The sequence below is a fragment of the Artemia franciscana genome, chromosome 15, assembly GCF_032884065.1.
Source record: "Artemia franciscana chromosome 15, ASM3288406v1, whole genome shotgun sequence".
Taxonomy (NCBI): Eukaryota; Metazoa; Arthropoda; class Branchiopoda; order Anostraca; family Artemiidae; genus Artemia; species Artemia franciscana.
In genome coordinates, this window is record NC_088877.1 from 4,014,388 (window position 1) to 4,028,337 (window position 13,950).

The 13,950-nt window shown below is 35.7% G+C and overlaps 1 protein-coding gene across 1 annotated transcript in view; it reads right to left on the reverse strand.

Moving 5' to 3' along the window:
* The window catches only part of LOC136036653 (ATP-dependent translocase ABCB1-like), a 164,084-nt gene that overhangs the window by 113,635 nt on the left and 36,499 nt on the right, over positions 1-13,950 (reverse strand). The window contains exons 5-6 of the mRNA XM_065718953.1: positions 7,137-7,237; positions 929-1,100 (exon numbers count right to left, since the gene is read on the reverse strand). Coding sequence (XP_065575025.1) covers positions 929-1,100; positions 7,137-7,237 — 273 coding nt within the window. The remainder of the gene's footprint in view (positions 1-928; positions 1,101-7,136; positions 7,238-13,950) is intronic.

The window sequence follows — 13,950 nt, forward strand, 5'->3', positions numbered from 1 at the left end:
AAGTGACAATGAGAAGCAATGTAGACAAGCCTATCGAGCAGCAATGACAGAGCCTAGCTTCGAAAACGGCTACATAGTTTATTTTCTTCTTGAAACTGGCAAATTGACAATTCTGGAAACAAAAACGATCAAAACGATAAATAGGTCAAAATTTAAAGAAGAAATTCGTATTGTTCCCAGGGTGGAAGAATCAAACCTGTAATGACGTCATAACATCGAGAAAAGACTAAAATTGTTTGCGGTTAGAAGACAAGCAACAATGAAAATCCATATATAGAACTCTGCCACGTGCCGAGTGCCGAGGCCCGGCACTCGGCATAATAGTTCCTTAAATTTAAATTTGGGGAAATAGTCACTAAATGCTCTATACACAAATTTAATTAAAAACAATTTTACAAATATATTAAAAAACCAGTAGACATTAACACAGAACCAGTTACGAAAAGGCCTTCGAGGTTAGCTGCCAAAAACTGAAGATTATTAGTGAAAGCGTGTTTGTAAGTATTTTTCTTTCACTTCAATGATTAGACTTGTTTCACCTCACTTTATTAAAGTTCTAGTTGAACTTCGCTGAAGTAAGGATGCTGGGACTGTTTTAAAATTCCCATTTTAGTTTTAATGGTAGTATGTTATTGTAAGCATGGACATAGGGGACATATGTCCCCTTGGACATAGGGTCAAAATATTCATTTAAATATAGAGTTCCTCTGTCTTGCGAAAACAATTCCCTATTGTTATTCTTGTTTTTTATGTTTATTTATTTATTCATACAATAGCTTGTAAGCTAAAAGCTTTTAAGCATTTATGATGGAAACTTCGTCGCTATTTAGGACATATTAAGGCCTTTTGTTTTAGGCATGACAAATCTAAAAGTAAAAAATATACTTAAATTTATAAGCCTACAGCTTTTTGATGAAGGAATTTTTACCTTTCCTAAAAATCCCAAGCCAATGACTAATACAGGCATAGGAGCCAAAATCACAAGAGTGAGCTCCCATCCATATATGAAGGCATTGACTAGCCCTGCCAGAAAACCGACTAGAGAAAACAAAAACATTCCTATTTTTTCTCCGATACCTTCTTGTATTTTGTTCAAATCCCTGAAATTAAAAGAACATAAGCATCATAAATAGATGTAATAAAATTAACAATAAGAATCCTTGTAGAAAGAAAAATTCATAACAAAAATGCTAACAATGACAATAGAAAACATTATATAAGCGTTCATTAAAAAAAAAAAAAAAAAAAAAAAAAAAAAAAAATTACAGTGAACATAGAGATATCTTTTTTCCAAGCAGCTACGGCATACATTATATAATATAACATATTTTTTGTCTTGAGCACCATTGCTATCATAGGCAAAGTTCTAAAATTCTTACACAAATCCTAACATTATCCGGTGAAAATTATTCAGAAAATACGTTTACGAAGATATTTTGAAGGGGGGAGGACAGATTTAAGTTTGTATTCCTATGTGAAAACCACTACGTTTTTTTCCAGATCATAAGAAATGTTTTCCTTTTTCGAATAATTTTTCAGGCAAAAGAGGCTAGATAGCCAATATTCCTCACCTTAAAGGCACCAAAATAAGTTCCGTCTTTCCGATTTTCCTTATTACGGAAAATCAATAGTATATTTTGAATTTTCAAGTTTAAACTTTCATTTAATGTCGTACAATATGGTTCCCATTAAAAATATTAGGTCCTTTAGGATTGTGTACCTAGATAACACAGATCAGTTTTTTATATCCCCCCTCCAGCGAACTAGAAATCATCTTCCCAGGTCTGCAACACCCTGACAGTTCTTACTCCCCATAGACAGTACGAAACCGTGCCGGCAGTAGCTGCAGCACCGTCACAGCACAACGGTGGAAACAGTACTGACAAAGCACAGGTGACCACGGCTAAATGGCACTAATTAGACTCTATTTCGTTCCCAAGATATTAAATTTATGCCATTTTGACAACCTGGATGCACTTAAACTCTTATGATTTAGTTCACTATAACCCACTAGTAGATGTAGAAGTAACAGTAGCAGTCTCAAGTCGGAGTTGCAAGTAATTGTATTCGTAAGTGGTCGCAGTCACTTGTGGTCGCAGTCACGATTAGTCACAGTCACAAGTCGTCGCCGTTGCAAAAGGTCGTAGTAGTATTAGTTGAAGTAGTAGTATGTTTCTTCGAAAAGTTTCAGCTTAATACTCTCAGCTCTCCCTGAAATATTCAGCCATCACTATGAGCCTGCATATGCGTGATGTGGTTTGATTTAGTTCAACACCAATAAAACTCACTAAAATTTCATCTTAAAAACATTAGGTTTTCCAGAGATATTGTAAATACAACCCTTTGTAAATCTGGTTCCAAATAGTTTGTTTTAATTTAGTTCAACATCCCCGGCAATATCCCCTAAAATAGCCAACGTAATACCCTTAGCTGTTGGATAGAACGAAAATGCCCTTTTGACAATCTGGATAAACACGGCGTCTTTGGTTGAGGGGTCTCATGACCCCTCAACCCTCAAACCCTGAATATATCTGAACTGTTTTGGTTTAGTTCAACAATAGTAGCAGAAGCAGTGAAAGCAATAGTTGTAACAGGAGTAGAAGTAGTGGTAGAAGTAGTAGCTCTAGCAGTAGTAGAAGTTGAAGAAATATTAAAAGTAGTAGTAGTAGTGGAGGTAGTATTGCTAACGTTTCAGCTTAATACCCTCATCCATCTCTGAAATATTGCTGATACGTCGTTTGGACAACATGCATGTGCATAGTGTGTTTGATTTAGCACAATACCTATCCCGGCATTCACTAAAAATTTCGACTTCATAACGTCAATATTTCCAGGGATATTGTAGATACGTTCTTTTCAAAACATGGATGCAAATAGCTTTTTTAGTTTAGTTAAACGTCCCGAACAATGCGCCCAGAAATTTCTCACGCTGTACTGTTTGCTGCTCCTGGGATATTGCTAAGACACCCTTCTGACAATTGTGACGATCATAGTACCTTTTGATTTATATATTTTTTAATCCCTCTGCTTTTAGTAGTAGTAGTTCTGTAATATTAGTATTAGTAGTAGGTAGTAGTGGTAGCAGTAGTGGTAGCAGCAGTAGTAGTCGAAATAGTAGTAGTGGTAGTCATTATAGCAGTAGTAGTAGCAGTACTACTACTAGCAGTAGCATTAGTAGTAGTAGTAGTAGCATTAGAAGTGGTAGTAATATTAGTGATAGCAGTAGTAGCTGTAGTAGTAGTAGTAATAGCAGCTATTAGCAACAGTAGCAACCATGATAGTTTCGCCTTAATACACTCATCCGGTCCTAAGATATTGCTGATACGCCCTTGTTACAGCTTAGATACACATAGTGCTCTCTGATTTAGTTTAACATCCCCCTAAACATTCTTATGATTTCTGGAGATCCAAGATCAGATATACTCCCCTTTGCCGATAACAAACTATTTGTAAAGAACTGGTAACTTGCATAATTTAGAGCCTCTGTCCCGGAGAACGTAGGGGTTTACATCATCTCCAAATATGTAGTCATTTCATCTCTCTGTTATTTTTAACAAACAAGCTATCTCAAAATTTTGGTTTTTCAGTTTCCAATTGAAAAGAGCCCTTTGAACTTTGAAAGAATAATTTCTTCCCTATGAAGTTGCCACATGAAAAAATTGCACATTGAAGCTGTATCGCTCTTTACTCAAGCAACGCCATTGTACCTGGCTATGATGACAAATTCAAGCCCTACTCCTTGCTAAATAAGAGGTTCTAAAGCTGCTGGTTGGGCAGAAGGAGGCCATAGGATAAATAATTTTGTCTGTCATATGATGAACAAGTCTAGCTATCAAAGGTTATTAAAAACCAAGATCAATAATAATAGACTGAAAAATAAGAGATAAATTTATTTTGAAATATGATACCGATCTAGCTATTCAGAGAGCATATTTACGTTTTTGGAAGATTTTTAGAATTTTCCTTTTTTTTAGAATGAAATGGAACTAAGATGTTTTTACACTAAATCTAATGAGAAAACGGGTGAATGATTTTTAATATAAACAAGAGCTAACAGCTCATATGGCACTTATGACGCGCCGGGAAGAGCCAAGAGCTCATATGGCATGAGCTCTTGCAAAATTCTAAGAATCAATAGATTGATTTAAAAGGAAAATCAGAGGATTAATGCCGGTCGGGATTTAAAATAAAAGCTCTGAGACACGAGGTCCTTCCAAATATCAAAATTCATTAAGATCGGATCATCCACTCGTAAGTTCAAAATACTTCGTTTTTTTCTAATTTTTCCTCTCCCTTCAGCACCCCGGACGGTCCAATCGGGGAAAACGACTTTATCAAGTCAATTTTGTGCAGGTCCCTGACACGCCTACTAATTTTTATCGTCCTAGCACGTCCACAAGCACCAACTGGATACCCGTAACTCCCCCAAAGAGAGCGGATCCAGTACGGTTACGTCAATCACGTATCTACGACATTCGCTTATTCTACCCACCAAATTTCATCCTGATCTCTCCGCTCCAAGTGTTTTCTGAGATTTTGGTTTCCCCTGTTAACTCCCCCCAAGTCACCAGATCTCGTCAGGATTTAAAACAAGAGCTCTGAGACATGAGTTCCTTCTAAATATCAAATCCAATTAAGATCCGGTCACCCGTTCTTAAGTTATAAATACCTCAATTTTTTTAGTTTTTCCGAATTAACACCTTCCCCCAATCCCCCAAAGAGAGCGGATCCGTTCCGATTATGTCAATCACGTACCTAGAACTTGTGCTTATTCTTCCCATCAAGTTTCATCCCGATCCTTCCACTCTAAGCGTTTTCCAAGATTTCTGTTTCCCCCCTCCAACCCCCTGTGTCGATTCGAATTGGAAATGGAGCATCTGAGACATAAAATCTTTCTATATATCAAGTTTCATTAAAATCTGATCACCCATTTGTAAAATAAAGATACCTCAATTTTCACGCTTTCCAAGATTTCCGGTTTTCCCCTCCATCCCCCCAATATTACCAGATCTGGTCGGGATTTAGGATAATAGGTCTGAAGATCAAGATCCTCCTAAATATCGAATTTCATTAAGATCTGATCACCCGTTCGTAAGTTAAAAATACCTCATTTTTTCAAAATTTTCCCAATTACCCCCCCCCCCAACTCTCCCAAAGAGAGCGGATCCGGGTCGGTTATGTCAGTCACGTATCTTGGACTTCTGCTTATTCTTCCCAGCAAGTTTCATCCTGATCTCTCAACTCTAAGCCTTTTCCAAGATTTCCGATTCCCAAATGACACTGGATCCGGTCGGGATTTAAAATAAGAGATCTGAGTTACGAGGTCCTTATAATATGAAATTTCATTTAAGTCCTATCACTCCTTTCCTAAGTTAAAAATACCTCATTTTTTTCAGGATTAACCCTCCCCCCCCCCAACTCCCCCAAAGACATCAGATCCATTCTAGTTATGTCAAACCATGTATCTAGGGCTTGTGCTTATTTTTCCCACCAAGTTTCATCCCGATCCTCTACTCTAAGCGTTTTCCAAGATTTAGGTTTCTTCCTCCAACTCACCTAATGTCACCGGATCTGGTCGGTATTTAAAGTAAAAGCTCTGAGACACGATATCCTTCTAAATATCAAATTTCATTCAGATCCGATCACCTATTCCTAAGTTAAGAATACCTCATTTTTTTCTAATTTTCTAAATTAACCGTCCCCTCCACTCCCCCCCTGGTCGAATCGGGAAAACCCCTATTTCTAATTTAATCTGGTCTGGTCCCTGATACGCCTGCCAAATTTCATCACCCTAGCTTATCTGGAAGTGCCTAAACTAGCAAAACTGGGACAGACGGACCGACAAACAGGCCGATAGACCGGTAGAACTTGCAATCGTTATATGACACTTGGTTAACCAAGTGCCATAAAAACGAAAAAATTACACTAGCAAGAAAATCAAATGTATTTGCATATTTTGTAATTTTGATGAAGTTACAATTTCAGAAATAACCTTGAGAAAAGATATACATAATATTGTGCTTAATTAAGCAATGTGCACTTATCTAACTTGAATATAATTAATTTGATCTGATTTTGGGGAAAATTCATTGTGAACTCCAAAATATTTCTCAGTTACTAGCATAGCTATTTTGATTACAAATCCAGTGGACATTGTCCGTCAAGCGTCAACCCAAAATTAATCCTTAGTTCTATATCTTATATCTTAGTTATATATTATATATTAGATATTATTTTTATATTTATTATTTTATTTATTATTATTTTCTTATTTATTTATTATTATATTTATAATATTTATAAATATAATATTTATAATATTATATAATAATAATTAATAATATAATAATTAATATTATATAATTAATAATATATATAATAATTTTAAATATAATATTTATAATTATATATTATTTTTATTTATTTATTATTATATTTATTATTTATTATTATATATTTATTATTAGTTATATATTAGTTATATATCTTAGTTATCTTAGTTAAGATATAGTTCTATATCTTAGTTACCAATCTTTCATTCCTTAGTTCTATAACAATCTACTTTAGTTCTGCCCTAGGAACGATGTAAGGACGGATGGATGATAGATAGACTTATCTATCAATAAGTGAAACGACATCATTTTTATACAAACCTAAAAAGGGTGTATGCCAGATTTGACTCTCACTCACTCCGACTATCTTTCTTAACTTTTTCTACAACTAGCCATGGCGTGATGCCCGCAGCTACAGCTTTTAAATAAGCGGCAGGAGGGGGCTAGAAACACCTTCCACGAAACTTCGTGTGTTTTCTAATTGTCTATGATTTATTATGATTTTCATGTAGATCCTTTGTCTTTTACTGTTTAGACGAACGTGAGCCCACCCCCCTAAAAATACATGGGTACATCAACTGTGATTGCAAAGGATAGATGGAGATGGGTACAAAAGGAGCACAGATAGCGCTGAACTATGGCCAGTAATCAAACAGTTCGTGGTAACGAACTTTAAGTAAATTGCTTTTTTGCTCCTTTTTTAATTTGAGCCCCCTACATAACCGAGAAATTGTCTCTGCAAAATAAATTCAAACGCTCATATCTAACAACAAGAGTCTCTCAGATATAGAAACCAAAACTTACTCAGTTATTTTGCTTGCAAAGTCGTTTGTACTGGTGACGTCATACCAGCCTATGTCTTGTCTAATTATAGACTGAAAAAAGAGAGCTCGGATTCGAAAAACCTAAAATTATGGAAAAACATTATTTTTTTTCAAATCTTGTTGGAGAGTGGTTCTTTGGGCGATTAAAATAAATAAAAAAAGTTTTTTTTTCAACTGAAAGTAAGGAGGAACATCAAAACTTAAAACGAGCAAAAATTTTTACGTATATGAGGGGGTCAACCCCTCCTCAATACCTCACTCTTTACGCTGAAGTTCGGATTTTTTCACAATTCTTCAAGAACGACTTCTGAATCACAAAGGCAGTTCAATTGAAATTAATTAAACAAAAACTTTCCGAAAAAGAATTTTTTTTAAGAAAAATAATGACCATATTAAACTGAAGATCAGAAGAAATAGAAACCTACAATGACTGAACCTCAAAATGACCAACTTTACGCTTAAGTTCGGATTTTTTCACAATTCTTTAAGAATGACTCCTGAATCACAAAGGCAGTTCAATTGAAATTAATTAAACAAAAACTTTTCGAAAAAGAAATTTTTTTTAAAGAAAAATAATAATAATAATAATAATAATCTTTATTCTTTCCCTTTATCACAATGCAATAACATGGGTATCGTCAAACAAAAAAAAATAAAATAGAAAAACGCAAAAAGACACAACATAAAGAACACACATGATGAGATATCACTTCGATTTGAGAATATTGTCGTTGTAGTGCTTCACGAAGTATGGAACGAAAGAGTTTAAAAATCTTGTCGTTGAGTGTGTAGGCGGGCATTCTAACAGTTCTTTTCCCTCTTTAAAAGTTGCCACCCTCGTCTTGTGTGCGTGAGTCACTGAAGTAAACTGAGGCAGGATATCTCGGTGCGTTGGGGACTTCAAGATGTCAGCTCCAAACTTCATCAGTGTTTCGTGCCTCCTTTCATCCAGGGTTGGGAGCCTGAGTTCGCTCAAGCTTTCTTCGTAGTTTTCACTGTATTTCACTGTAATTTTATTTTAATTTTCAATGCTGTAATAACTGGAAAAGAAAATATTTGTAATATAATTCTTTCTCAGTGAAGCACCAATGACACAACGGGCTTTAGACTTTTACGGTTAGGAAAGGGGGTAGTATCCAACTCTTTTTTGTAGCGCATCTATATTTGTCTTGAACAGTTTTGGAAAGAACTAATAAAATTAAACTGGATATCTAATATATTAATTACTGAAAACTTAATATATGAATATAGCAATATTAATTGCTGAAAGCTCCTCAGTTCAAAATTTACTTTTAATGTAATTTTATGTTTATTTACAATGTTGTAATAAGTAAAAAAGAACATATTTATAATATAATTCGTATCAAACAATTCGTGGTACCGAGCTGTAGTAAGGAGCAACCCGGCTCAATAGTAACCAAAACTCTAAAGAATGGAATTTTGATATCAACAGCTACATCAAAAGAATCGCATTTCAATGCTGATTTCAAATATATAAGTTTAATCAAGTTTAGTTTTACCCATCAAAAATTACGAGTTTTAACCGTTTTTACTGTTTTAAAAAGTAGAATTATGAGAAAGAGTCAAACTTTAGCGTGAAGAGAGGGTGTTGAAAACTTGTTTTTTTTTTTTTATTTAATTCAGTAAAGCGCCAATGACGCAGTAGGTTTTAGACTTTTACAGTGAGTAAAGGAGGCAAAACCCAAGCTCTTGTTTGTAGTGATTTTTGTTCGTTTCATGCTTAATTTTCAAATTCAATTAGGTTTCACTCGTTTTAAGATTGATTTATTCATTTATATTATTGCATATTGTACGTTTGTTTGCTATAATTATTTATTTAATTTCTGCTCGGTTTGGGTTTCATTTATTTCATAATATTAATTTGTGGTCATTTCGTATTTCAGTTATTGTGTGTTTTTATTTCATCTGATCTTAAGTTTAATATGGCCCTCACTTTCCTTCATAAGACTTCTTTTTCGGAATTTTTTTTTATTAATATTTTTTTTTTTGCTTTTGTTTACCAAAGTTTCAAGTTTTTCAAAATTCCCTATTTCAGTATAATTTTTTAATCCAAAATAAATTAACATTAATGGCAAGAACTAATAAAGTTAAACTGACTATTCGATATATGATGATATTAATTGCTGAAAGCTCACTAGCTCAAGATTTTGTTTCACTCAGGGCCGGATTTAAAGCTGTGACACTTCTAGGCCCAAGGGTTTTTGCCGCTCCGTTTCTGCAGGGATTTCAGGGAAATTCCTGAAACTTCAAAATTAGTGAAAGCCGCAGTGCCTAGTGGGCCTACTGGTGAACCCTGGGTGAACCCTGGTCTGGATTCACTGCATTTTCATTTTATTTTCAATGTTGTAATTAGTTCGGAAGAAAATATCTGTAATATAATTCATTTCAGTAAAGCGCCAAATCCACAGTAGGCTTTGTGCTTTTGCCGTTAGGAAAACAGGCAGTAGCAAAACTTTTGTTTGTAGTGAAGAAATTAGGTGGGCTGACCCCGGAGTATTGTTATCTGATTTTTTGACTTATTTTAATAAAATGGTCATCTCAAAAATTCGATTAGATAGATTTTGGGTAAAAAGTGCTGACGGGCTAGTTGCCTTGCGATCCCTTTTGACTCTTTAAAAGAGAACTAGAGAACTTAGAGAAGCAGAATGAGCCCTCAACGAATTTTATACGATCATTTCTTACACAAAAATCTCATATGCCTCGAAACATAATTTACAACACTTACTCCCGGTTTCTTGGGAGTTGTGTAAACCTTTATGTTGTTATTATATGACCTTTGGTCTATTTTTACAAAAATAGGAATATGAAAAAAAAACCAGACGCATTCGGTAAAAATATGGTTGGGGGGGAGCCAGTTTCCATCAGATTACTTTTGAATCTCTACAAATAAAAAATTAATTTCGATTTCTAGTCATTCGAGCCCCCTCCGAAGTTTACCTTCACCACAAAAACCTTATATGCCCCTGGAATAACTTACAATCCTTCCCCTGTTCTTTAGGGGGGTATGTTAACCCCGAAGTTTTTTTCTGATCGTTGTATTATTTAAAAAAAATGGCAATCTCAAAATTTTGATTAAATGCGTTTGGGGAAAAGAGGATTTGTGCGAGGGGTGGGGGTTGCACTCCGTCTACTTTTGATTTTTAAAATGGTAACTGGAACTTTCAAGTTCTAATCAGTTGATTCTCTTCTGTAGTTTAAACGACCACTCCTTACATAACAACCTTATAGGTCCCCGTTGCATAGCTTACATTACATGGTCCCGGGCCATGAAGAGTTGTGTCAACCTCGGAGTTTTTGATAATTTGTCTCTGCACTGTTTTGAAAAAAAAATGGCTTGATCAGATTATGCAAAGTTTATGCGACCAACCATTACAAAGAACCTGATATACCCTCGGGGTATACCTTAAAACAATTGCCCCAGGGCTCTAGGGGTTTGTGTCAACCCTAGAGTTTTTGTTATCTAATGTTTGAGCTAGTTCTAATAATATGGCTACCTCAATTTTTTCGGATTGGAGGAAAAGGGCATGGAGGGGGGGCTAGTTTCCCTCCGATCTCTTTTGACTCTTAAAAAGTGAAATAGAACTATCAATTTCCAATTAAATGAGCCCTCTCAGAAGTTTATACGAGCATCCCTTCCATAAGAACCATATATTCCCCAGGGTATAACTTACAACGCCTACTCCCGGGCCCTGGAGGGTTGTGTCAATACTGGAGTTCTTGTTATACTATCTCTGAACTACTTTTAGAAAAAAACGGACATCTCAAAATTCTGATCGGATGCATCTGGGGGGAGAAGGGCCTTACGGGGGCGGGGGGGGGGGTAGTTGCCATTGGATCGCTTTTGACTCTTAAAAAGGGAATAATAGCTTTGAATCTCTAATCACTTAAGTCCCCCCCAAAGTTTATAGGATCATCTCTTCGATAAAAACTTATGTGTCCCCAGGACACATGTTACCACCCTTAAGTAGCCCAATTTCTGGGGGAAGGGGTATTTTGATCCCGAAATTTTTATTATCTGATCGTTGAACTATTTCAAAGAAAATACCTATCTCAGACTGGTCGGACTCTTTTAAGGAAACGAGGGTGTGTGCGAGGGAGATAGGTGCCCTTTCAATCACTTTTGACTCTTAAGAATGTACCTGGAACTTTCAATTTCGAATCAAATCAGCTGCCTCTGTGCTTTTTATCTCTCTTTATCGGATATATTTGAGGGAAAAAGGTTTGTGGGGGATGGCTAGTTGCCATCGGATCGCTTTTGACTCTTAAAAAGGGAACTATAACTTTGGATTTGCACTCATTTGAGCCCCCCCCCCCCGAAGTTTATACGACCATCGCTTTACCGATTTACCGATCGCGTTTACCGATGTATCTGGTAAACTAGAACCTCTAATCATTATCAGGAAAATCAGCTATTTCGGCAAAAGCGTTCGCAACGCCTAATTCATTTTTCTTCTTAGCCTCCTTTGAAATGCTAACAAAGGCCGAAAGCTGTGAGGCTGTTGTTGTCACGATTTCATGGCCTCCATAACAAAATACAACATAGGATATTTTTTTGTTCTTGGCCTGAATTATATCCAACGCTCGACATGGTCATGGTGGATAGTTTTTTGAATTTTGCCAGAACAACAGCATCCTTTGTGCACTGCACCATTGAAATGTATTATCAAAATTAAAATAAAAAACTGCACTTAACTTTGAATAGGTAGGCCCACGTGAGCTTGGCAATCATCTTATAATCGGTCCAATCGGTCTTACAACGCTTAAAAAACTCTAACAATCAAGCCCGCACATCCAAAGATCGTATCCAATTTAACTCAATATCAAGTTCATTAGCAATTTATTATGTCCAACAGATCATATCCAATTTCGTTCGATAAGTCAATGTGCTTTTTTAGGAAATTAAATAAAAAAAAACAAGTTTTTTCAAAATGAACGTAAGGAGCGACATTAAAACTTAAAACGAACAGAAATTACTCCGTATATGAAAGGGGTTTTTCCTCCTCAGCGCCTCCCTCTGTACGCTAAAGTTTGACTCTCTCTCTTAGCTCTACTTTTTAAAAAGGAAAAAGCTTTAGCGTAAAGAGCGGGGCGTTGAGGAAGAAAAGCCCCTTTCATATACGGAGTAATTTCTGTTCGTTTTAAGTTTTATTGTCACTCCTTACTTTCATTTAAAAAAAACTTTTTTTTTATTTAATTTCTGGACCTTTTTTAATTAATGCATGTTTTGATCTTGGCTCTCCGCACATAAATAATTAAAACGAAATTTGCATATTAATTTTCTTTTTGGCTAAATGGCTTTCTCACAGTTTTAATCGGATGATTTTGAGAAAAAAGGAGAGAGGGGGCAAGCCTAGCTGCCCTCTAATTTATTGATTACTTAAAAAGGCAACTATAACTTTTAATTGTTTTACGAGCATTTTTATTAGTAAAAAATGTGCGTAATTTACGAATTAACTTACGTAACGAACTTCTATATTCGTATATTTTGATTACGTATATGAGGGAGTTCAGCCCTCGTTGATACCTCGCTCTTTACACTAAAGCTTAAATTCTGTCCCAATTATTTAAGAATGACCCTTGAATCACAAAGGCCGTAGAATAAATAGTTGAAATTACTAAAAATAATTTCACATAAAGAACGAGGTATTACGAGGAGGTAAACCCCTCATATGCGCAATCATTTCTCCTCGTTTTAAGTTTTAATGCTGCTCCTCACTTTCAGTAGAAAAAACTTCTCATATTTATTTTTTCCTTGTTTTTTAAATAATGCAAAAAAATCCTGCGCCCCCTACATTGAAAGTCTCTTCCCCTATGAGAAGCTTTTCCATGGAAAGATCCTCCCGCGTAATCCTCCCTCCACCTAAACTCTCCCTCCCAAACCAAAAAAAAATCCCCCTGAAAACGCCCGTACACTTCCCAGTAACCATAAACACAGGTCAAAGTTTGTAACTTGCAACCCCTCCCAGGGAGACTGCGGGGTAGTAAGTCGTCCCCAAAGACATAGTTATTAGGTTTTTTGACAATGATGAATAAAATGGCTATCTCAGAATTTCGACCCGGTGACTTTTGGGAAAAATGAGCGTGGGAGGGGGCCTAGGTGCCCTCCAATTTTTTGGTCACTTAAAAACGGCACTAGAACTTTTAATTTCTGTTATAATGAGCCCTCCTGCGACATTCCAGGACGACTGGGTCGATACGATCACCCCTGGGGGAAAAAAAAAACAAAAAAAAAACAAATAAACACGCATCTGTGATTTGTCTTCTGGTAAAAAAGCGAAATTCCATATTTTTGTAGATAGGAGCTTGAAACTTCTACAATCAGGTTCTCTGACACGCTGAATCTGATGGTTAGATTTTGGTTAAGATTGTTTGACTTTTAGGGGGTGTTTTCCCCTATTTTCTAAAATGAGGCAAATTTTCTCAGGCTCGTAACTTTTGATAGGTCAGACTAATCTTGATGAAAGTTATATATTTGAAATCAGCATTAAAATGCATTTTTTTTTATGTAGCTATTGGTATCAAAATTCCATTTTTTAGAGTTTTGGTTACTATTGAGCCGGGTCGCTCCTTACTACAGTTCGTTACCATGAACTGTTTGACAGGTTATCGCTTTGGTCTTTTCGCTTTGAACGACGAATGATAACTGAACTTCCAACTTGGACAAATAACTCTTTTAAACAGTTCGTGGTAACGAACTGTAGCAAGGAGCGACCCGGCTCAATAGTAACCGAAACTCGAAAAAATGGAATTTTGATACCAATAGTTACATCAAA